This window comes from Ptiloglossa arizonensis, chromosome 1, assembly GCF_051014685.1.
Source record: "Ptiloglossa arizonensis isolate GNS036 chromosome 1, iyPtiAriz1_principal, whole genome shotgun sequence".
Lineage (NCBI taxonomy): Eukaryota > Metazoa > Arthropoda > Insecta > Hymenoptera > Colletidae > Ptiloglossa > Ptiloglossa arizonensis.
Genome location: NC_135048.1, coordinates 4446732 through 4471475, shown reverse-complemented (window position 1 = coordinate 4471475; position 24744 = coordinate 4446732). Strand labels below are relative to the sequence as shown.

Below are 24744 nucleotides of genomic sequence, written 5' to 3'. Positions count from 1 at the left end.
GAACGTTCTTTTCTCGAACGGAACACGGGTCGTTTTGTTCCTAGACGCACCGACCCGACCGAGAGGAGATTTCCTGATCGGGGATTCGAGGCCTGATCTCTTTAGCGACGGACGTCCGAGCTGGGAATTTATCCCTGACGTCAAACGTCAGCCAACGAGGATGGATCAATTATTCGCACACGCGGAAAGCGAACGAGGTGTCTCGAGAAACGGTCAATGTGTCGCGTACGACCGCGAAACGACGAATATACTATGCAAATTATGTTTATACATCCGCGTGTCAATTCTAGACAAATTTGTAAAATACATTGTACGAGAATCGTGAGGATACACGAAGAGTAATATATTTGCATTGATGTATGTTAATATATTCTTTCTAAACAAATCTGATATTTTTGTAATAAAATTGTTCATCTTTTCAACCATCGAGGAACAATATCGTGTGGAAAAATTACCGAAAAGTGCAGGTTAACGTATTTGGATAAAAGATCGAAGAAGAGACTGATTCTCTAATGTATAAACAGATCTTGTAATGGGTCAAAAGTGACCCGGAGCTGCCGATGGTTGGCACGTCGAATCTTTTCACGTTTGTACTTTTACGTCTCCAAAAATCTACTTCCTGAGTCTAAAATGAGTGCTCTGTACAGCAGTGCTTTTCAATTGGTCATCATTCTTCTAACACGATGCATACAGTAGAGGTTTGTTATATATACTGTTCGAAGGGTCATTGATTCGGTGATTCATGATCGTGTTCCTTACGAAAAGATCCCAATACCATAATTAGAGGGATAATTCGAACAGGGATTCTGAACCTGATCTGTCCATTTTAAGTTCATCTCTCTGTTCCGTCTAATCTGTCAATGAAACCATCTGAACTGTTTATAGATTGCACTGTCTCGTGTTCAAATTCCATTTCTTCGTGTGTCTAGACCCCGAGTCTGAAGTAATTGCTCCTTGTAGTACTTTTGTAGAGCGATGTTGACTCAACGATTCTTGGCGAGCACAGAAATCCCTGGATAGAGACTAATCTCTCTTTAGACAGCTACTCCGTTAATTGAACTATCTACAACGCTTGTGATCGCGTAAACTTACACTTAACCTTGCAGTCTTGCTTCTTTATCCAATCTCTAACTCTGAAGTAGCTATCGCCTGCAACAGTGTCTTTCTCTATTGGAGAAACTCGAAATCGAAAAGAACAGTCATGTTATGCTCTTTCAAGAGATTCTCACCTTGTAGTCTTGCCAAGACCTAATCTTGTAGTCTTGCTATTCTTTCCAATCTCTAACTCTAAAGTAGCTGTTCCCTACAGTGATATTGTTTTACATTAGAGAACAATTTTTTAAAAAATTGTCTACTCTGTAGTCTTACTTTTCCTCCTAATCTGTAACTCTGAAGTAGCTATCACCTGCAATAGTGTCTTTCTGTATTGGAGAAACTCGAAATCGAAAAGACAAAAAGCAGACGTTTTATACTAGGTTGACCAATAAGTTTTGTCGTCCATTGTAAAAAAAACTACTACGACACTTCGACTTTGAACAACTGTAAATATACAAACGAGTCGACAGATCTAAAACTTCACACGTGTTCATCAAACGCTAGTACCATCTTTAGAAACATCAAACGACGAACCTAATAGCTCCGTTTCTTATCGAACGACAAAACTGATCGAGCAACCTATTACTCTTTCGAGAAACCGTCTACCTTGCTTCTCATTCCAATCTCTAACTCAGTTAGAAAAATTGTCTACTCTGTAGTCTTACTTTTCCTCCCAATCTCTAACTCTGAAGTAACTACACCTGCAATAGTGTTTTTCTGTATTGGAGAAGACCTAATCTTGTAGTCTTGCTATTCTTTCCAATCTCTAACTCTAAAGTAGCTGTTGCCTATAGTGGTATTGTTCTACATTAGAGAAGAATTTTTCAAAAAATTGTCTACTCTCTAGTCTTACTTTTCCTCCAAATCTCTAACTCTGAAGTAGCTGTTGCCTATAGTGATATTGTTCTACATTAGAGAACAATTTTTCAAAAAATTCTCTACTCTGTAGTCTTACTTTTCCTCCCAATCTCTAACTCTGAAGTAGCTATCACCTGCAATAGTGTTTTTCTGTATTGGTGAAACTCGAAATCGAAAAGACAAAAAGCAGACGTTTTATACTAGGTTGCTCAATAAGTTTTGTCGTTTTCTCCATAGTAAAAAAATTATTATGACACTTCGACTATGAACAACTGTGAATATACAAACGAGTCGACAGATCTAAAACTTCACACGTGTTCGTCAAACGCTAGTACCAGAAGTAGCTGTTGCCTATACTAGAATTTTCTGCATCGAAGAATCGAAAGGACAGAGAGCTGACATTTTAGGGTCTTCGAACAAATTTCGAAACACGCGCGCGCGATGATTGTGGAAACTGATGCAACTCCGTTTAAAACGAAGAAAGAAATCGACGACGCGAGGTTGAATCGACCGTGCCGCGAAACTGCGGGTTGAAAATAAACCCGCGAAGTACATTACACGCGGAATGATACTTAAAATACACCGCGACGATTCCACGCGCTGTTAAGTACAAAAGAGTTGAAAGGCTGTTACAGTATCGTGGCGATCCATCGAGTTGAGACGCGAATTAAATCCCCGTTGTCAGGTCTGACAATTCGAGATAGACGGGCGAAGATAAACACTCGCCTCGAGGTATTAAGAACCGAATTCCACGATCCACGTTTCTGTCCTCGTGTATTTTTCTCGGGTTTCTTTTCTTTTCGTTTCTTTTTTTTTTCCTTCATTTTTTGTTTTCTTACGCGACGCCGATCTCGAAAAACGAAAACCTCGACGCCAACGCCGATACGCGGCGGGTCTGTCCTCGACGAAAAATCAACTTCGTTAAAACGTTTCAACGACGCATCACCCACGAGAGGTGCTCCACGAAGTGGGCCGCTCTCCGATCAGGCTGGAAAGTGAATAAGAAAAAACATCGAGGAGTGATACACAGAGAGTGAGAGAGAGAGAGAGAGAGAGAGAGAGAGAGAGAGAGAGAGAGAGAGAGAGAGGGAGAGATCACATCGATCCCGAGAGAGTTAAAACAGAAGAGGAACTACACAATACCAGCGTTTGTTCCATCGAGCCACCCCTGCGCCGCGCACGTATTAAAATCAATGACTGGCTTTGATCGGGAAGCCCGCGCGTACACGCACGCGAACCGTCGTGCGTTTTCTCCGCAGCGGGACGCGATTATCGCGATCTCGAGACGATTTCACTCGTGTCCGGATTAATATGCGTCTTTCGTTCGTTACGAAACGAGACGTCGAAGTCAGTTTAGTTCTCGGTTTCGCTAGGGAGAAAAACCTGTCTTCTCTGGGTTTCGTTTTCCTGTTCTTTTTTTTTTTTTCTTTTTCGAAATTCATCGAACGGTCGTCGATTGTCTAGAAGAAAATCGCGGACAATTCACACGATTGAGAAATAATTGCCGCGTCGAAATAGCAACCACGTGACACGATTGTAAAATCCTCGGATTTATTTTATTACTTTTCTCGAGTAGGTGGTTATTTGTGGGCGCAACCGGCGAAGATAATTTATCATTGGATAATAATGACGTGCACCACGCACTTCGCTTCGTTTTTACGTATATATTTCGAGTGTTACAACGAAATTACACGACCACTGGAACGTTACATCATCGAGTAAAGAAATAAATTAAAGAAAAGAAAAGAAAATATGCGAGATTCGGGAGTGTAACATCGAAAGAATTTCTGATCGCGCGGAGTCACGTAAGCCAGAGTCCAACGTTCGTAAGCACCGCGTGGGTGACTCGAAATTAAAGAAGAAATTAGAATTTCGAAGACATTCACCGTTGCCAATACGAGGATCGTCTATCGTCGCTGTATAGGGGACGGATTATTTTTTATTTTTTTTTTTTCGCCTACGCTCATCGGAATTTGCTTCTTGGTAAATAAATGGTCGACGAAATTCGGCGCGAAGGTGAACACGAGAATAGTTTGAAACTGGACCGTTGCAGATTTGAATATACAAAACACGTCTGCTCGTAACTGTGACACTATTAAACGGGTTAAAGACACTACGTTTAATCAACCGAACGTAGAGATCCGTTATATAGGATGTATATCGCATAGTAAGTTTCTTCGTATACTAGACTGTGTAGAAAATATTGCGCGCTACAGCAGTTCCCGCTTTCGAGTAATAAAATGAAGAATTTGCTTGAAAACGGGGTAGCGATTTTGATCTCAGGTTGTAATTAATATACGTAGCGATGAATACACTCGATGTGTGTAAATTGTGTCGAATATACGCGAACAATGGGTGGGTTATTCTCATCCTTGGATCCGGGGTAAAGATTCGATCTTGAAAGTATAGATTACCATACGCGATGATCGTCTGTACACTTTTACTGTACGTGTTATGTTATCGCGAAAAAAAAGAGGAATACTGACGGTGAGAAGAAAAATGACAGAAAGGAAAGAAAAGTACAAAAACGCCCTATACTTTATTGTGCTATAGCATCATCGTGGCAGGAATATAAAAAGAGAAATAATAACAATAAATACCAGAAAATGATAACAGAAAAATACCAAAATCTCCTGTACCTTGTTATGCTATTGCGAAGTAAAAGAAAAGAGAAGTAATAACAATAATGAGAACAATAACAGAAAGAAGAGAAATCTTCAAAAACGCTCTATTGGTTATGCTATCGTTAAATAGAGGAAAAGAAAAGTAATAACAATAATAAGAAAAATAACAAAAAGGAGAGAAAACTTCAAAAATGCTCTGTACTTGGTTATTCTATCGCTAAATAGAGGAAAAGAAAAATAATAACTATAATAAGAAAAATAACAGAAAGAAGAGAAAACTTCAAAAACGCTCTGTACTTGGTTATGTGTATCGCTAAATAGAGGAAAAGAAAGTAATAACAATAATAAAAATAACAGAAAGGAGAGAAATCTTCAAAAATGCTCTGTACTTGGTTATGCTATCGCTAAATAGAGGAAAAGAAAAATAATAACTATAATAAGAAAAATAACAGAAAGAAGAGAAAACTTCAAAAACGCTCTGTACTTGGTTATGATATAACTAAATAGAAGAAAAGAAAAGTAATAAAAATAATGAGAAAAATAACAGAAAGGAGAGAAATCTTCAAAAACGCTCTGTACTAGGTTATGCTATCGCTAAATAGAGGAAAAGAGAAATAATAACGATAATAAAAATAACAGAAAGGAAAGAAAACTTGAAAAATGGGCTGTACTCGCCTCGAGGTACCCGATGCCCGCATCGATCGAAAAGAATTACAACGCGTTAGTCAATATTACATTCGCGTTACAAGAACGGGGCCCACGCAGCGTCGATAAAACATAAATCACGTGTCCGAGAAGGTCCGAAGAAACGAACGAGATCGGGCCACGTATGGGACACCCGAGCGTAAAGGGGAGAAAGAGAAAAAGGGACTCACTTTGACAATCGGCAACCGTGGGCGATCCTTGCGTGCACGTCGCGGGATTCCCATTGCTGGTGGGTGGTTGAAGGGCGCCCAAACTTCGATAGCCCTCGTCGGAGACCTCGCTGCAGTTGTCGGAGTGCTCGCCATCGCCGTGAGGCGACTTGGTGTAATGCACGGTCCCCGTCACTACGTCCTTGCCAAAGTTCTCCAGCACGGGCTCCTCTTTGATCGCCGGGGGACTGGGCGTGGGACTACGACTGTTGGAGTCTTCGCGACACTTGTAATTGTAGATTGTCGGCTCGTACCTCGGGGTGTCCTCCTTTTCGACCGCCCTTCGGGCCACCCCGCCCTCTACCACGTAACGCTTGGTGAATTCCTCGGACAGAGGCACCTTCGTGCGGATCTCTTGATGCAGATCCTTTTTCGCCTCCTGGACAAACGATTTTTCCATGGTTCAGAGAACACCCACGAAACAATTCCAATCTGATTCTTAACATCCTATAACTAAGACCAAATCGTCTTTCTAGTGTTATCTATGAGCTACTGCTCCTGAAATCGAACTATCATCGAGGTACTAAGTCCAAGATCTCTTACTGCAGATTCTTTTTTCCATGTTTCAGAGAACACCCACGAAACAACTCTACTCTGATCCCTAAGATTCTATAACCGAAAACAAGTCGTCTTCAATCGTCTTCATAGACCAAGATTCTATAACTAAGACTAAATCGTCTTTCTAATCTTATCTCTAGGCTACTGTTTCTAAAATCAAACTATTATCGAGAAACTAAGTGCAAGATCTCTCACTGCAGATCCATTTTTCCATGTTTCAGAGAACACCCACGAAACAACTCTAATCCGATTCTTAACATCCTATAACTAAGACCAAATCGTCTTTCTAGTGTTATCTATGAGCTACTGCTCCTGAAATCAAACTATCGTCAAGATACTATGCCCAAGATTTCTTGCTGCAGATCCTTCCTTTATCGCGTCTTGGACAAACGATCTCTCCATGATGTTGAAAGAACACCCAGGAAACAACTCTACTCTGATCCCTAAGATTCTATAACTAAAAACAAGTCGTCTTTAACCGTCTTTATAGACCAAGATTCTATAACTAAGACCAAATCATCTTCTAATCTTATCCCTAGACTACTGTTCCTAAAATCAAACTATCATCGAGAAAGTTCAAGATCTCTTACTGCAGATCCTTTTTTCCATGTTTCAGAGAACACTCAGGAAACAACTCGAATCCGATTCTTAACATCCTATAACCATCTTTCCAGTCCCGTCTATCTCTGAGTTGCTATTTCTAAAATTGAACTCTTCATCTCTGAGACACTGTGCCCACAATGATCTCTACAGCTATCCCTAAGACTCGACAACTGAGAACAAACTCTATCACCAAGATCCCACACCTAACAAGAAACTCTTGTTCTATTATCTGGATCCTGTACCTAAGAACAGTATCCCTAGTTCGTAGAACGACCCATCTACAGAACCGAGTAAACCCGGTGAAAGTTTCGCAAAAGGTCAGCGACTCACCTTAGGGTCCTGGTGCTTGGCATGATGCGTCGGCGAGCGGGCATCCTCGTTGAAGACCCTCTTGGGTGACTCGATAGCGTATCCGGTCTTCGCGTGTTCCGCTCTGGTCGTCGGGCTGCACGATCTGAACTGGGCCTTCGGGGTCGGTGATCTGGATCTTTGTTTCCCGAAATCGACCGGCTGATGGCTCGGGCTGCCGAGGAATTTTCTCTGAGGCGTAGGACTCCTCGAGCGATTGATCTTCCTCTGTTCGTCGCTCGACTGCTGTTGCTGCTGCTGCTGCTGTTGCTGCTGCTTACCAGCCGGTCGGTGAGGCGTGGGCGATCGCGACCGATTGCTGGAGATGCTCCTGGCCGCGTGCAGCTGCGTCGACTGCTGATTCTGCATCGTTCCGGCGCAAGAACCGACGCTCGACGCCGAACTCCTTCGAGTTCTAGGAGGTGATCTGCGGATGAGTAGCGGTTTCATGTTTCGCGCCAAGGGCGGGCAACCATGCTGACCGGAGACCGTGTAACTCTTCGCGTCGACGCTATTGTTTTCACCCTCGATCGATCGTACAAACTACTCGTCACGCGACCGATACCACAGAGTCCGCTTAACCTTTACCGATTACCGATCAAAAGAATTCAATGGCCGCGACTTGGTACTTTTTACGACAGTCGGCTAGGTATACGACGCACTTTACAGATTAACAATTACTAGGTTGTTCGATAAGTTTTGTCGTTTTTTCTATTGTAAAAGAATGCTACGACACTTTCAGGGATAGATTAAGAGTTAAGGAATATAGAAGCAAGGGAGTATAAATGGTTTGCAATATAGAAATTTGGGAGTGCAGGTGTCTAGGAGTAGAGAAGTATATGAGTACTTGCGTCTGATCGTTTAGAGATATAGAACAGGAGCAAAAAATAGAAGAGTACTAGGTTGTTCGATAAGTTTTGTCGTTTTTTCTATTGTAAGAAAATACTATGACACTTCAACATTTGAACAACTGTAAATATACGAACGAATTGATGGATCTATATGAAAGTTTACTTATGCTCATCAAATGGTAGTACCGTCTTTAGAAAAATAAAACGACAAACATCATAACTCCACTTCTTATCGAACGACAAAACTTATTGAACAACCTGTTATATACGTATTTACGTCTGATCGTTCAGGGATAGAATAAGAGTAAAAGAATGTAGAAGTAGGGGAGTATAAATGGTTTGCAATATAGAAATTTGGGAGTGCAGGACTCTAGGAGTAGAGAAGTATATACGTACTTATGTCTGATCGTTTAGAGGTATAGGACAGGAGCAAAAAAGTAGGAGAGTACTAGGTTGTTCGATAAGTTTTGTCATTTTTCTTATTGTAAAAGAATACTACGACACTTTCATTTTCAACAACAGTAAATATACGAACGAGTCGATGGATCTACGTGAAACTTCACACATGTTCATCAAACGGTAGTACCATATTTAGAAAAATAAAACGACGAACCTGGTAGCTATATTTCTTATCGAACGACAAAACTTGTCGAGCAACCTATCAAATTCGTGACTTGGAAAGAACAATACGAGATCGTTTCGAGCATATTTTGCTAGTCCTTTTTCACAAGTCGAGTTCCATGTCGCTAGGTACCATTCGATCAATACTAAATACGATCTATTTCGAAGCATTAGTAATTAACTCTCATTGTACCGGGTGTGGTTCTTTTCAGACTCGGAGAAATTTTCGTATTGCTCGATTACACCGTTAGTACAGTTTTCTGTACAAATGAATAAAAGTTCGATAAAATGATGGAATTTTCCTGCGAAATATTTGTGCGAGGTCAAGTCACGGGTCCGTTCGGACCCGAGCGTGGTCTTTCCCGTGGTTGCCTGTACCGTTGATATTGCGAGGGGGTAAGGAATGCGGTGTTAAAAAGAAACGTCTGTTACGGTGAGTACTGAAAAATGAATTGTGACACCGCGTACGTAAATTTGAGAGAAAGTGGGTTAACGAATGTTATGCAGCTTTCGTCCGAACACTCAAAACCAATCAAGGGGATATAAAGTATTCGATATTCCTGCTCTTCTCACGACCGAAGTGTTCAGAATCGGATTATGGTATTATTACATCGACTTTAACCTTTAAAGAATGTATTCTGTAACCGTTAAAGTTGATTAACGAGGCCACGTTGGCTAAACATTTCTGACTCGCGACAGTGACTATCGCACACCTCTTTAGATTCCTGCACCTCGCTTATCAACACCCCGTATAATTTCCCGAAGCTCGAGAAACATTTTATTCCGATCAAGCTGCAGAAAATCTTGCGAAAATGAATGACCGTAGACAGATAAATGACACCTTAGAAGCAGAAAATCACTCACCTTTCGTAATGCACCTGCGCGCTGCCAAGGTCGAAGGACCCTCCAGCCTTTTGAATCAGCTTCGCTGAGATCATCGAGCGATGCGCTGCAATAGAGAAGAAAAAAAAAATAAATAAATAAAGAAATTATACACACACGTGATTACACAATCGGTCACGTACGTTTTTCGCCGAGGGACAATTCACTCGAAAGGAAGCTACCGATCGAGCACTAATTGAAACGTCGTTTACAAGTAGAGAGTGTCTACGTGGTGTACAAAAAAGAAAAAAACCAGACAAACTACCTGCTGCGCGAAGTTTCACGAATTAAGTTACTTAACAGGTTTGCTCGTGAAATTAAGAGTGTCGAAGCGACCGGAGAAAACATATAGCACGGAAGTGCCATTTACAAGCGTACCGTTCGTTCAAGTATTATTTTCAAAAGCACCGTTCACCAAAGCGCCATTTTCAGAAAGTACCATTCGCGAGAGAGTGCCATTTGTCAAAGTACTACTTAGAAAAATACCACTGGTAAAAGTACCGTCCGTGAAAGTGCTATTTATAAAACCATCGTTCGTCAAAGCACCGTTTACGAAAGAAAGGCAATTTCAATGTTAACCTTTATTAACCCTCGCTGTACCTGGGTCCTCTCGGACCCGAAGAGACTCGTGCACCGTTCAATGCTATCGTTAACCACGTATGTTACAGTGAATCGTGCATCGAGTTACAACAATAATCGTACGTCAATGTTTTTGTCGTTGTTCAAATATATCGCTCAATATATACCGTTAATACAACTTTTCTTAGAAATTGAAAACAGTAGGATAAAATAATAGAATCTGCATTCGAAATGTTTGCGCAAGCGAGGTCAAATTACGAAGATAAAAAAATACAGCAGCGTACTTATAAATTTAAACGTTTCTAAATTGCTAAACTTCCCCGGACGGATGTCTCCGTGAAAAAGGAATACAAATCATCTTTTCTCTGCACACGTTTAATATATATAAAAAAAAAAAAAAAGAAAGAAAAAATGAATTTCCTGACAGTGCACAAACACCTCGATCGTTTTGCAATCGTCGTCGAGAAGACATTCTGACAAAGAGTGTCACGCCTGTTATCTACTAACACGATCGACGAGCCTCGAAATCATCTTTATTTTCGACGCTGCTGAGGTCATCGTTGTTTGAATTGTCATCGCGTTACGTTTGTCGCGACGTTAAAAAGAATGTCAAACATTCGAAAAACTTGATCCGGCGAATACTCGGCGCGATTCTATTTCTGCGAATTAAAAATAGACGGGGAACAGTGTCGAATCGAACGTTCGAAAGTTCACTTACAGGTTCTACATCGACACGGGTCGTGTTTGTCCAAATAATGGCTCAGCGTGTCCCAGCCACCCCCGACGCGCACCATCACGTGACTCCGTAAAATCCTGACGAAGATCAGCACCTTGGTGTCACCGATTCGGTACTTCCCCTCGGAGACACGGATCATCGGGAATTGCGTCGGGCACGTGCACCTCTCGACCAAGTCGCGAACCTGGAACAAACGAAGGAAAAAACGGCACCTCGATAAAAGTACTTCGTAATTCGTATTGCCCTCTGGGGCAACGCGGACCAATTTTTCGGACGTCTTCGTGCACGCGAGCAACGTTTCGCCACGAGCGACAGAATTCAATCCGTTTCGGTCGTTAGGACGTATTGTGCTGTTAATTAAAGCAGCTGTCGACAGAACGACGCGTTCGAATGATACACGATTTTTCTTACCGCGTTGACAACATCGAGCCTGACTGACCCGTATTTGTTGCACAGGATTTATGGTGCTCGTAACGTGCAGCTGGTATTGATTAGAAAGGCTCTACCCCACTGGCACGTATATGCGCGCGGTTGTATGTTGTTCCGTATGAAATGTCAAGGAAGCTATCAACGTTTGCTTCCCGCGGTGACAAACACAGTTATCGTAACGAAACACTGTTTTGCATAAAAAGGACGAGACAACGCAGCCTGGAATGCGTTGGTTTCTTCGACCGCAACTGCATACGTACCAATGGTTCAACGCGTGCTTCGAACCTTTACAAATTCTGTCGTTTTTGGAATTTGCATAGTAGAGTTTCGAAGATGTATTTTTCAAATGTATTCTTCGAGAAAATGCGGACAAATAATCCAGTTTTTGACATGTTAATTGCATTCAGGCGTGGTTGCTCCAGCGATCGCCTAAACCGCTGATATTGCAAAGATAAAAAAATACAGCGAAGTATTTATGAATTAAACGAATCTAAATTATTAAACTCCCCCGGATGGATGTCTTCGTAAAAAAGGAATATAAATTATCTTTTCTCTGCACACGTTTAACATGTATATATAAAAAAATGAATTTCCTGACAGTGCCATCAGAAGGCTAAGAATCAAGCTCATCGAATTTTATTTTATTTTATTTTTTATTTAACATCGTTGGTAAGTAACGATGTTAAATAAAAAATAACGCGACAGAGGACTCGCTTAATCGATTACGAGCGAGTTTTCAATTTCCAGTTTCGCAAGCATCGACATGGTTGGAGAGAAGTTTGACGAAGTTGGAATTGGTACCGATACGAATAAATTTCAAATTCTTCGGTTGTAAATGTATTAATTCAGAATTTCGAGCAAGTGGAAGACAATAGTTGGCGAAGATAACGAAGGACGTTTGTATTGCAATCTTGATTTGTATTTTGAGGTTATTAATAGATTTGAAAAGTTGAAATTGAAAGTTGAATTGAAATTAACAAGTCGAATACTGTGGTAGTCATTAGTGACTGGTGTTCCAAATTTATAAAGTTTCTCTAAAGGGCTTAGAAAGAATGAGCTTTTATTTAAAATTTTTAAATAACGTTAATGTCATCGGTAGTATTAGAGAACAACCAATACGCCAACAAATTGTCAAGATTCTTTATTTTTTACGCGATAGTTTGAATAAATGTCGAGGTCATTCTTAAACTTGCATTCTTATCGTAATTTTTACGAACGTCGAATTAACACGAAAGTAGAAGTATAATTTTGTGGGGAAACTTGTTAATGTGGCAGGAAAAGTCAGTTGTTAAGAAATTTTAGCCGTTGGTTGGCAAAACACTAATTAAACAATAACGGGACGGTCTGATATTTCACGTTTTCTTACAACACATACTTCAATAAGGGACAGATTCAGATTCTAATCTGAGCGGCGATATTAAGAGATAGAAAAGGTTAAGAACTATCTTGATGAATAGTGCTCGACTTATTACATCAGCGTGCTCAACTTATTCTCTAAAAGGAGCTTAAAAATTGAGAAAAGAGTACATCAAGAAATAACTAAAACTAAACGATACGTTCATCATTTCAAAATCGCGAGTTAGTAAATTTAGAAATTTTTTCCTCAAAAATAGTAAGCTTCATTGTGCAAAAAACAAACATAGCTATAATTCAAAACCTGCTCGTGTTATTGGTAACGAAAAATCGATTGAAAATCTTATCCTATACGTTGTTTCTAGTTTAACACGTTACACGTACCATTTAATGTGTTATGTGTTAAACTAACACATTAAATTCACTATTTCGTAGCACAGTTACCAAGAATGTTCGTTGAACGCCTTTTGGACTGTACCAACAGATCGAGCATTTATAAACGTTATAAACGAGAGAATTCAAAAGCTTTCTACCAATATTCACCTTCCAAAAATCGTTGGAAGAATCAAAGAACCGGTAGTCATCGTTCCGGACCGAAATGTCTCGATAATGCCGCGAAACGTGAAACAAACGCGAAACGAAGTAACGCGAATGGAAGTTCCCGTTGAGAACAGCATTTTAACACGGTTCGCCTTCGGATATCTGCGTTTTTGCCGGTTTTCAACGTGAAGTGAAAGCAGAACGCGCCCCGACTGTCCGTCTATCAAATGCTCGTAACACGACGCGATGTTTTTTTTTTTCCTGGATATTAAATCAACTGTTAATTTCATTGTGCACGTCACGGGGGCCAAGCGGTCGGACTTCCTTTATGCGTTACTCGCGCGAGGGAATTTTTACAACAGCGACAAGATACACCATCCGATAAAGAGATATTCAACAAGACGTTGATTGCACCCTAGCGAGGTGCATTTTTACAATTTCTTCGTAGGCGAAAGTGTCTTGGTTTCGTTTTATTTCTACTTTGGTACAGTCGCATAGCAATGAACGTTATGAGAAACTTGGCAAATACGTCATCACCACGCCGACTGATTTTAAACGGGGTCAATGCCTGTTCAATCATCGAGGTATCATGATCGGCCTATTACATTAATTCGATATTTTTTTTCTTTTAGAAAATAAAATATCTAATTAATTAGGTAAATATATAAATAAATTAATTAACTAAATTAAGTAATTAATTATTAATATTTAAATTTTTTAATGAATAATTATGATTGTATTAAAATTAATTTTAACGCGGGGGTTAAATTCCTGAAATAATTATTTATTAATAAGCCATCTGATCGAATAATGTACCATGGCTGTTAATGATTGAGATTCCATGACCTATTCAATAATATATCATATAATAAATTAATGTATCGAGATTAATTGACACATGAGGGTTTAAAAAATAATAGTAGATTCAATGTCCTCGGATATTAAAAAATTAATTTATATAATTAGATTTAAATTTAATTTTGTATAATAAAAAATTAAATTTATTCTATTATTATTTAAATCATAGTAGATATTATTTATTTACACAAAGAAGTTAGACTGGAAATAGACTTCTCTGGAAATAGACTTTTATCTAAGATTAGGATAATTGCTTCGTCGAACCAATAATAACTTATAAACATTGAACTTCGCAGAACTATTCGAAGAGTATTTTTATTTACATCGATACTGTCTACCAACGTCACTCACGATCCTCTTCGAAAACTGCAAAACTGTCATCAGAGGGCTAAGAATCAAGCTCATCGAATTATTTGACTTTATTCTTTATTTAACATCGTTGGTAAGTAAACGTACGTAGTTACACGAATACGTGAAAAATAAGACAAAAAGTGCAGCTGAAATGCTGTTATTAAAATTGAACCTCGATTGAAATATACGTTACCATCAGAGCCTCGCAAATTTTTTAAATAATTCTTCCTGATATTTAAACCGGTGAAAATATTCATACGGTTAAGTATTGTATATCGTGGAACGTGTACCAATAAGTAAATGAAATATTTGTCTCGAGATTAAAAATACGTTAGATTCGCCATTTTCAAAGTTGTCGAACATACGGTTGACAATCAATTTATACCTTATTGTTATTATCGAACGAGCTCACGTATAAGGTACGAGTGGTGTCTTCGATCTTCACCGGCGGCTTCTTCCGCCTAATAACCACGCCGCTTGATAAATGATTTTATCATCGTTGCCGGAAGGCCGGTAGTGAAAGCATCCCGGCAAAGGGCACGTAAATACGCGTATAGGTGAACGATTTAACGCCGCGATAATAGTGTATGATCGATCGATTACGAAGAGCGACGTGGGTCCGCCACGTGTCGTGTAACGATCGACCACGTACACTCGAGACTCGAAACAGAAGGAGACGGAGATTGTTTACCAACTTGTTTGATTAACGTCCAACTTCGTTCTTTAATTGGCGGGCGTACGCGGACGTAGAAACGGAAGTGAAAGTTTGGTGAATTTCGAGACGAGGTATTGCAAGATTTCAGCTCCGAGTTGTTTAGCATTATCGGTATCATCGTCGACCACTACGTGGAATATATTATCCTGCGAGTGGAAATCTTTTCATCGGGTTAGAATAGATCGTTGAACCCCGTTTCTATTCGTTTATCTGTAATATCGTTCGAAAAAATAGCTTACAGAAATAGTGTTCGTCACGTTGCCAAAATTTCTGTCCCTCGGGTTGTCACGAGTACGAGAAATTCTCTTTTCTTTCAATATCTCCTTTTGATAGAAATTAAACGGTTGCATTCGACACAGAGGGATAAATCGTCAGGAAATTAATGTTCGCGAGCCTGTGTCGCGTATAATAAAAGTAACAACAAATAATTCGTGTTATCCAATATTAATTTGAAATTATTAACCGATATAGTAATTCCTGTTTCGAGCGACGATAAGGGGACCTTAATTCGCTCGAAAGCGGGGTGCTAACGATTTTTGTCTCGAATCAAGGCCAATAAAGATCTTTTGCTCGATATTGGAGTAAAAATTGTTGCTTGAAAATGTGAATTATTATAGGAAGAGTATTATCTGCAAGGTATTGTGCTATCGGATTTTCCGTGTCCGCTTGAGCCTGCTTGGAGCGCAGGCTTGAAAGATGTATTATTGTGTGCGAACGGACCAGCGTTAAGGTAAACATTTGAGGCCGATCTATCGCTAGGTTTCTGAGAGGACACCAGTGTCCCTTTACAGGGGGTCTTGCAAGACGACCGAGCTTGGGAATGCATGAGAACGAAAGGAAATATAATGTCATCCCTTGTCGTGCTTTAACACTAAACCTACCATGCGCGGTCAAATGACCGCTTTTGAAATTTCATTTAGAATTTCTCGTATACAACGTTATTGTATGACCATGTAGCTTATTGACTTTTCCTATAATATACATACAACCCATTTTTTAATATTCACAACTTTTTTTATTATTTACTTTCCAAAAAAAATTTATAACATGTCTAGCCTACCACGAACGGTCATTTGACCGCTTGAAAAATTCATGTTATTTACAACTATATTCTTCGTAACAAACGCGCGATTGGAACAAATACATATCGTTCCTTGGACGACAATACGGTTTTGTGATCCTAACAGAGAGCATCGAAATTTCGCAGTGCATAATAGAAATTATTACGCGGTATAAGTGATAGTTTCGACAAAGTCGACAGATCCAACAATATTTTGCGGTATTATTTATAATTGTTTTTTTATTTCTGGTCTCAATGTTTTTACCCCGTTTGATTTATATTTTTATATTTTAGTTTTTACTTTATCATTTGTATATTCACTCCCAAAAATATCAAGACATTCGAGGAATATCAATTTATTAGATAAAATAAATAATATCGACGAGGATTGTTCGGAAGATGAGCAAGAAGTTTCCGATATTTATAATGATGCAGCAGAAAATAATTGTGGCTTATCTGATAGCGATACGGACGAAGAGAATATTTTGAATATACGAAAAGGACAAAAAAGAAAGAGATTTATAGTTAGTTCCGAAAGTGAAAATGAGGAAGAGATTGAAACTGCTATGGACGGAACTGTTTGGCAAAAAATAAAGGAAGGGTCTAATCGCGGAAGAGCACCGATTTATAATATTTTCAAGGAAATATCAGGACCGACAGGATACGCTAAACGAAATATTATAAAGGGCAAAGTTGAGTCAGCATTTTCCTTGATTATTGATCGTAACATTCATCCGTTGAAATTGAAAAAAGTGACACCCGTATACCAGAGACAATTAGATTTTACAGTAGCACAAAATTCGGTGTAGATGTAACCGATCAAATGGCCAGAAAGTATAGTGTAAAATCTAAATGTCGAAGATGGCCTTTACAGGTATTTTTCAATATTTTGGATTTAGCCGGGACAAATGCTTGGATTTTATATAAAGAAACAACGGGTAAAGAAATATCGAGGCAAGAATTTCTATTTCAATTGGCAGAAGAACTTGGGACCGAATATCAGGAGGAAAGACAGCTAAGCGAAAAATGTTCATCAAAAACAATAATAAACACAGCTACAGATTCTTCTGTACGGAAATCTTGTCAAGTAAGATATTGCAAAGTCAATAAGACTAACAAAATTTGTACAAAATGTAAAAAATACGTATGTGGAAAATGTGCAGTACAAAATGCTGTAATTTGTAAAAAATATGCTGAAAATGCATAAAGGTAAATAAATCTTTATAAATAGAAAAGTAGAGAGCGAGTTTTTACTGTAGTACCAGAAAAATATTTTGTTTACTATCCAATTGGCTAAAATCTCTTTCTATATTAAGATAAATATGTTTTTTTAGAGCGGTCATTTGACCGCTCATGGTAGGATTAGGTATATATGAAATGTCGGTAGGTTTAGTGTTAAATAAGAATTTGAATCGCATCTCGGCGATGCGTTTATAGAAACTTCTTTCTATATAACTTAAAGAGTGCTCTCTCGACAGTCCATCGGTCGCGTTCGATGCAGTTCGATCGACACTTTTCACTTGGAAAAAAATTTTTAAACGACCCTGTGCGAACTTTATTTGCGCCATTGTACTGTTATACCAAACCGTAATCATGCTACGATACCTACCGCATTGCATTCTTAGGATTAATCTCTGTTCCCATGCGAGCCGATTCATAGAAGTCAGATAACGTAAGTCAGCCAAAACACTTCTTGGACCAGTCTACGTGACTCCCCGTGTGAACCTCATGCTGGGATCGAACTCTTTCTTTGTCACCGAACGATATAAAGACCAGTCGAAGACCCCGAGGGTCACTCTTCTCTAAGTCGTGTCTAAGTGCTAAGTACGTCCGTGAAATTCTTGTCAGGCGGTCTATTTCAATAAAAACTCAGTAAAGTGCCAAGGGATCGTTGAATTCTACACGAGTGTTCCTTCAACCCTTCCCTCCTGCACAACAGTACGCTATATGAATTGAAAAAAGGTAGCACAACTACGGATACGGTTAAAAACATTTGCAAAGTGTACGGTGAACGTGCTTTGAATTTGTGAAAGTGTCAAAGATGGTTTTCCAAGTTTCGAAAAGGTGATTTTGAGCTTTTCGATGTATTTAGATCCGGTCGACCAACAGCGTTCAATCCTGAGACATTGAAAGCTTTCATCGAGTTAGAACCACGATTAACTACCGATGAAATTGCTGAGAGATTAGCAGCAGTTGCAGCAGTACTGTTCATTGACGTTTAATACAATTGGGAAAAGTATCGAAACTGGGAAAATTGGTACCGCGTGAACTGATGGTTTCTAACTGTATCTAATACATGAACATTTCTGCTTCCCTGCGAGGTCGACAAAATAATCGTTTATTTCTCGATCAGATTATTACTGGTGTCGAAAAGTGGGTTTTACACTGCAATCCCAAACGAAAACTTCAATGGCTATCACCTGGTCGATCATCTTTACAGTGCCCAAAATCAGGGCTTCATCCTCGGAAAGTTTTGTCGCACGTGTGCTGGTATATTAGAGGAATTATTCATTTTGAGCTTTTCAAGCAAAATCAGACCGTAACGGCTGAGATTTACAGCCAACAACTCGAACGTCTTCGAGCAGCGTTAGTGGAAAAACGACCATCGTTAGTGAATCGAAAAGTGTTCTATTCCACCACGATAACGCTAGGCCGCACACAGCAAGGATAACGGTAGAAAAAATAAAAATTCCTAAGTCGAATATTTTATCCACGGAATATTTGTTTTTCGTAAGAAATTACTTTCTCTATTTATTTAAATAAGTTTTTCGAACGAATAATAAAGACTTGTTCGATTAATTCTACGATCGTTATTCGATCGTAGAACTTTCTTGGATCCGTGCCCTCTTGGATCGAGAACAGAGCTGGCCATTATTCGAATTGTTTCGAATTAAGAATAATTATAAACTAAAATAATTACTAAAAACTAAAAATAATTAAGTGTGGGAACTTCCGCCACACCCACCGTACTCTCCGGATCTTGCTCCAAGCGATTACCATCTATTCCGGTCGATGCAACATTTTTTAAGTGGAAGAAATTTCAACAATAGCGAGGATGTAAAATCAGCACTAAATGAGTATTTTAATTCAAAATCCCAGAAGTTTTTCGAAAATGGAGTAAGAAAGTTGACCGATAGAAGGGAAAAGGTGATCGAAACTGATGGTCAATATATCGATGATTGAAAATAAATGTAAGTATTAATTTTCTTCACCAAAAGTCATCGTGAAAAACTGACATTATTTAAGGGATGACCTAATACATATCCAGTAATGTACTCACACGCATCTTAGAAACACATAATAGAAAGAAGAGAAATATATACATAGGTACATCAAACTCGAACATAATTTACTTTTCAGGTCACTCTCTAATGAATTGTTCATTACCTTATTACTAACAATAAATTGAATCACTGTTACATCTGATATTTATGAGTTTGCAATAGATAAGGGCTACTGATAAGGAATTATGTTCACCGTCAAAAAACGATATTACTTATCGGATGACCTAATACATGTGGTTCGGAGAAAATGAAGAGCGTTTGGAAAAGACGAACGATTAGGGTGGACGAACGTGATCAAATGTCTGGAGTGAGAGGGATTGAGGATTAGAACGAAAGAGAACGAATGCGCGTGGCTATATAGGGTGCGGGAGGAACGTTTTGGAAACAGTATGTCACGGTATGTCACGGTATGTCACGGTATGTCACGGTATGTCACGGTATGTCACGGTATGTCACGGTATGTATGGGTAAGAGTACGAATAAAGACGTAGTACGAAAGGAGAGTTGAAAAGACGCACAGAGACGAGAGACTTGACAAAGACATAAGCAACGAAGATTAGCTTAGTCTTATACATAGTCGATCCATTTTTAGTGAAAAGAGAAACTAATTACCAATACCACGTCTAATACTAATAACACTGTAACGTATAATATACATAAATATACACCAACACAGCGCACTAGTAGAACAAATTTTTGGAGACTCGTACGAGGATCAACAGTATGTAGGTGACATTTCATCGGTGCAATTTCCCTGACTCGTTTGACGTTGTTTACATTCTGATGGAAAACATTGGCAGCGATTGAAACACACTAAAACCGAACGAGATACAGTTAACAATGGTCTAGCGAACAAACAATTATTCGTATTATTGTTCGAACAACGATCGTAGAATTAATTGAATAAATGGTTATTATTCGTTCGAAAAACTTATTTAAATAAATATAGAAAGAAATTTCTTACGGAAAAGAAATATTCCGTGGATAAAATATTCGACTAAGAGGAATTTACTCGGATAATTATTTCGGATAAATATTTATTTCAAACAATTCGAATAATGGCCAACTCTGTTCTCGATCCGAGAGGGCACTGATCCAAGAAAGTTCCACGATCAGAATTCCTTGTACGGTATCGACGCGAATCGAATCTAAACGCGATAGAAAAATCGTAGGAAATCGAAACGAACTGTGCAGTATTCGGGCAATTATCGCGATGGTGGCATTAGCGAGAACAGCCAGCCTCGTTATCTCGCGCTAGGGAACTTTCTTCTCGGAGTATTAAGTCGCTCGCGTTATTGATTACGCTCTGTTATCGGCGCGGCGAATCGGTAGGGATAAATATATATCATTTATGTGCGAACACCCACAGGCAATCATTTGACAGCGGTACGGTGAAAATTATTTATTGCCGGATCACACACGGCCTCCATTCGCACGTGCGGGGAGGCGAATGCGCCAGGATTCTTGGTCACGGGCTGTTGGGGAGCGAACGCGTGCAAACGCCACCAGTTTTATCCCCCCCGTCGCCACCCCTTATCTGTTGATGACATTTTTCCCGCGAATGATTTACACCCATTGCGTAAACGCTCGCGTGGACAGTTTCCTGAAATTTCCAGAGATCTCCTCGCGCGTGATCGATCGGACGTGTTTGAAAATCCACTCGTCTGTGACGTTGATTGCGAGGAACTCGCCGATTGGAACCGATCAGGGGTTCGGTGTTACCAGATGAGAGGATTTTTCGCGACGGAGCAATCACAGCTTTCGTGGATTTCATGGAAAATGAGATTACTCGAAATAATGGAGGAGCTCTAACGTTCAAAGGTTATGCAACCGCTTAACAGGTTACGTACATGCAACGCCATTTTTCTGTGTTTAAGAATGTCACCGATATTTGTTCGGGCAGTGGTGTAAAAAGTTGACATATTTGATCATTTTTCGACGTACTTGTTACTTTAGGGTATCGTTAACAAGAGTAATGCTATTTTAAAGTTTACAAATATTAGAGCTCATGTTTCTCATTTTAGAGAAGAGTTCATTTTAGAGAATCATTGTAACTTTGGAGCATTGGTCTCCGGGAGACTACCATTGTTTAACGTGTTAATTAGATCCCGAGATGTTCGACAATCCGAGCTTAGAGAATCTAGCGTTCGTAGAATTTTTGTGCGACAAAACAATTGTAGTTTTTGCAGATTTTATGAAAAATAAGATAGCTCGAAGTAAAATGACGGATACTCTGCCGTTTAACAGTGATGAAACTTAATTAGGCTCCAAGAGGTTCTGCGATCTGAGCTGATAAGGAGTCTAGCGTTCAGAGACAAGATGACTTTTTAGCGATAGAACGATCGGTTATCTTCCGAAAATTGTATACGGTAGAATACAAACAGAGCTCAATGTAATAAAGAAGCTTTATTGTTCGAAGACGAAAAGACTTTCGAATGATAAAACCCTTTTTAAGTATTCAAGATTTTATAGTAAGAAATGGATACATTCTAAGTTAATTAGCACAGACTTCCAACTGTCTTGAGCTTTGTATGAAAATAAAGTTGTTTCTGAAGTTCACTGCAAGATACTCTCTAGTCAGAGCTGATAAAGAGTCTACATAAGTTCACAATTAGGAAGACTATTGGGTGATAGCATCATTCTTTGAGATCCAAGAATTTTGTATAATTAATAGAGAAGGATAGAAAACCTTTTGGGATTTTATTCTGTGATCGTAAAGAAGATTTTTGAATAACAATACAATAGCTTGTTTAGGACTCTGACTTTCATTGAAAAAAATTCTATTATTAATAATAATTATCAGCTACAGATTCCCAAGTAGATTTAAACTGTTGACTACTTACAACTGCACGGTCTCGTTTGATAAAGTTTTCAGTGTTTTAGGTCAAAGAGACATTACGATCGTACGTTTCATTTTTCACTATTTTACAGACATCGACGTAAGTATTAATCAAAATTTTTGACTGCAAAGATGCAAATAGGATATTGTTTTAGGTCGTGCACAGAAATAGACTCATTGTGGGAAATTCACTTTATGAGACGAGCTTCTGGAACGCAGGATAACAGTAATGCCTGTTTTTGAACACGTGTTTGGTGTTACTCAAGCTAAACACGCTTCGTCCAGGGGATGGTAACGATGATCCATAAATCATCGATGAGAGTGGTTGATTAGAATTCCAGATGTGTCGACGTTGTTCCTGTTGACGTCGTTGATTTGCGTCATTTCGTTCCTTGTTCCAAATATTTCATTCACGCACAAGTTTATCGGAATTATTCACGAGTTATTCACGCATAAGTTTTGTCTTTCGACAAAAACTTTTCAACTGCATTGAACATTACTACATTGAACAGTAGTACATTGTACAGTACTACATTGAACGGTACTACATTTGAACAGTACTACATTGAACGGTACTACATGCAACGGTACTACATTGAACAGTACTGCATTGAACAGTAGTACATTGAACAGTAGTACATTGAACAGTTCTACATTGAATAGTAGTACATTGAACAGTACTACATTCAACAGTTCTACATTAAATAGTACTGCATTGAACAGTACTACATTTTAACAGTACTACATTGAACAGTACTACATTGAACAGTACTACATTGAACAGTACTACATTTAAGCAGTACTACATTTAAACAGTACTACATGCAACGGTACTACATTGAATAGTACTACATTGAACAGTAGTACATTGAACAGTAGTACATTGAACAGTACTACATTGAACAGTAGTACATTGAACAGTACTACATTGAACAGTAGTACATTGAACAGTAGTACATTGAACTGTAGTACATTGAACAGTACTACATTGAACAGTACTGCATTGAACAGTACTGCATTGAACAGTTCTACATTGAACAGTACTACATTGAACAGTACTACATTTGAACAGTTCTACATTGAACAGTACTACATTGAACAGTACTACATTGAACAGTACTACATTGAACAGTACTACATTGAACAGTACTACATTGAACAGTACTACATTTGAACAGTTCTACATTGAACAGTACTGCATTGAACAAGGTAACTTCGACGCCAAACATTTGAGACACGCTGTACAACTGTCTCATAGGAATCAGTGAATTATGCAAATCCGTGAAAAACTCGTCTGTCTTGATTTAACTAATTTTGACGTCATTGAAATCACTTGGACGAAGGTTTCTCAATATTTGAACTATATTCGTAATACTAACAGTACACAACGGGTGACCGATACAATTTTATCACCGTGACATTAATTCGTAGCTGCATTTTGACTATGTTCTTACGGTCGTTTAAATTTTACAAAGTACTCGAACAAACTTCTCATTACGAAATAAAGTGTGTTTGGTAATCCTGGTTGCAGATACAAGGAAACGCAAGGAAAATAGTTTTTCTCATGGAAGTGTTCAGGCTTCATCTGTCAACATCGATTCTAATAATAGTAATCTCGCCTGTCGACCTTTTCTAGTGCTCGCCTTGCGACACACCAATTGTCTACGACCGGCTAACTTTGTAGGCTACATATTTCCTGCTTAGAAGTAATGATTCGTGCGACTCAACGTTCTGCGTGAAACGTAAGACTGCATACTTAAACGCAATATCACTTACCAACGACCTAAACTCTGCTAAATTATTGCTCCAGAAAATTGATCAAGGAAACCGAAATTGCAGCTCGCGATAATTGAAAAAAGTAAAATAGAAAAACCTGTCTGTTTACTTCTATCGGCGATGCGAATTATGCATTATATTAAAACATATCGGTGGTATGTTTTTTGTTGTGTAAGAATGACTTGCAATTTAGCGGATGTTTTGCAAACTGAATTTTTGCTAGTACTCATCGGTAACGTTGATGCAACAAATTTTACCTCAGACTTGATTGGCTCTTGTAACTGATTGTCGTACAAAGGTATACTAATACTTTAAAGAACGGTTTAAGTATGTCGTCATCTAATGGCGTTTCTTGCAAAGTTTTTTAACAACTGACACGTAAATGCACTTTCAGTTTTTTAATTACTTTAATACGTTGACTGTCATGTGAGTTCTCCATACGTAAAGAAGTCTTTGATCATTTTTCAAATTGTGGCGTGAAAAGTAAAAATATTCGTTAGTTCATCCGTGTAATTGTTATTTTACAGTATCGCCAAGGATGGTAACGTTGTTTAGAAGTTTAAAAGTGTAAATCTTCCTTTCTCGCAAACGCTTTAAAGAGTTTAAAGATACTTAAAGGAGATCACCATAGGGTTCAATGAATTAAATATTGTAACAAACACGTAACCATTAGAGTTGCGCATAAATATTTATAAATAAATTTCCCAATGATACAATGCAACACCATTGTCGTAAGAGTGATAAATGTCGTTGATCAGTATCGGTTGCGGTATTTGTTTGAAACGAAATAATTCAATCCTGGAGAGATCAATAAACAAAAATAAAGCCATTACTTTGTTTCGTTTCTTACTGCTTTAAGACTTAAGCAGC

The 24744-nt window shown here is 38.8% G+C and overlaps 1 protein-coding gene across 1 annotated transcript in view; it reads right to left on the bottom strand.

Moving 5' to 3' along the window:
- The window catches only part of LOC143145138 (GAS2-like protein pickled eggs), a 117347-nt gene that overhangs the window by 5697 nt on the left and 86906 nt on the right, over window positions 1-24744 (bottom strand). The window contains exons 4-7 of the mRNA XM_076308198.1: window positions 10652-10853; window positions 9337-9421; window positions 6983-7427; window positions 5453-5870 (exon numbers count right to left, since the gene is read on the bottom strand). Of these exons, the coding sequence (XP_076164313.1) occupies window positions 5453-5870; window positions 6983-7427; window positions 9337-9421; window positions 10652-10853 (1150 nt within the window). The remainder of the gene's footprint in view (window positions 1-5452; window positions 5871-6982; window positions 7428-9336; window positions 9422-10651; window positions 10854-24744) is intronic.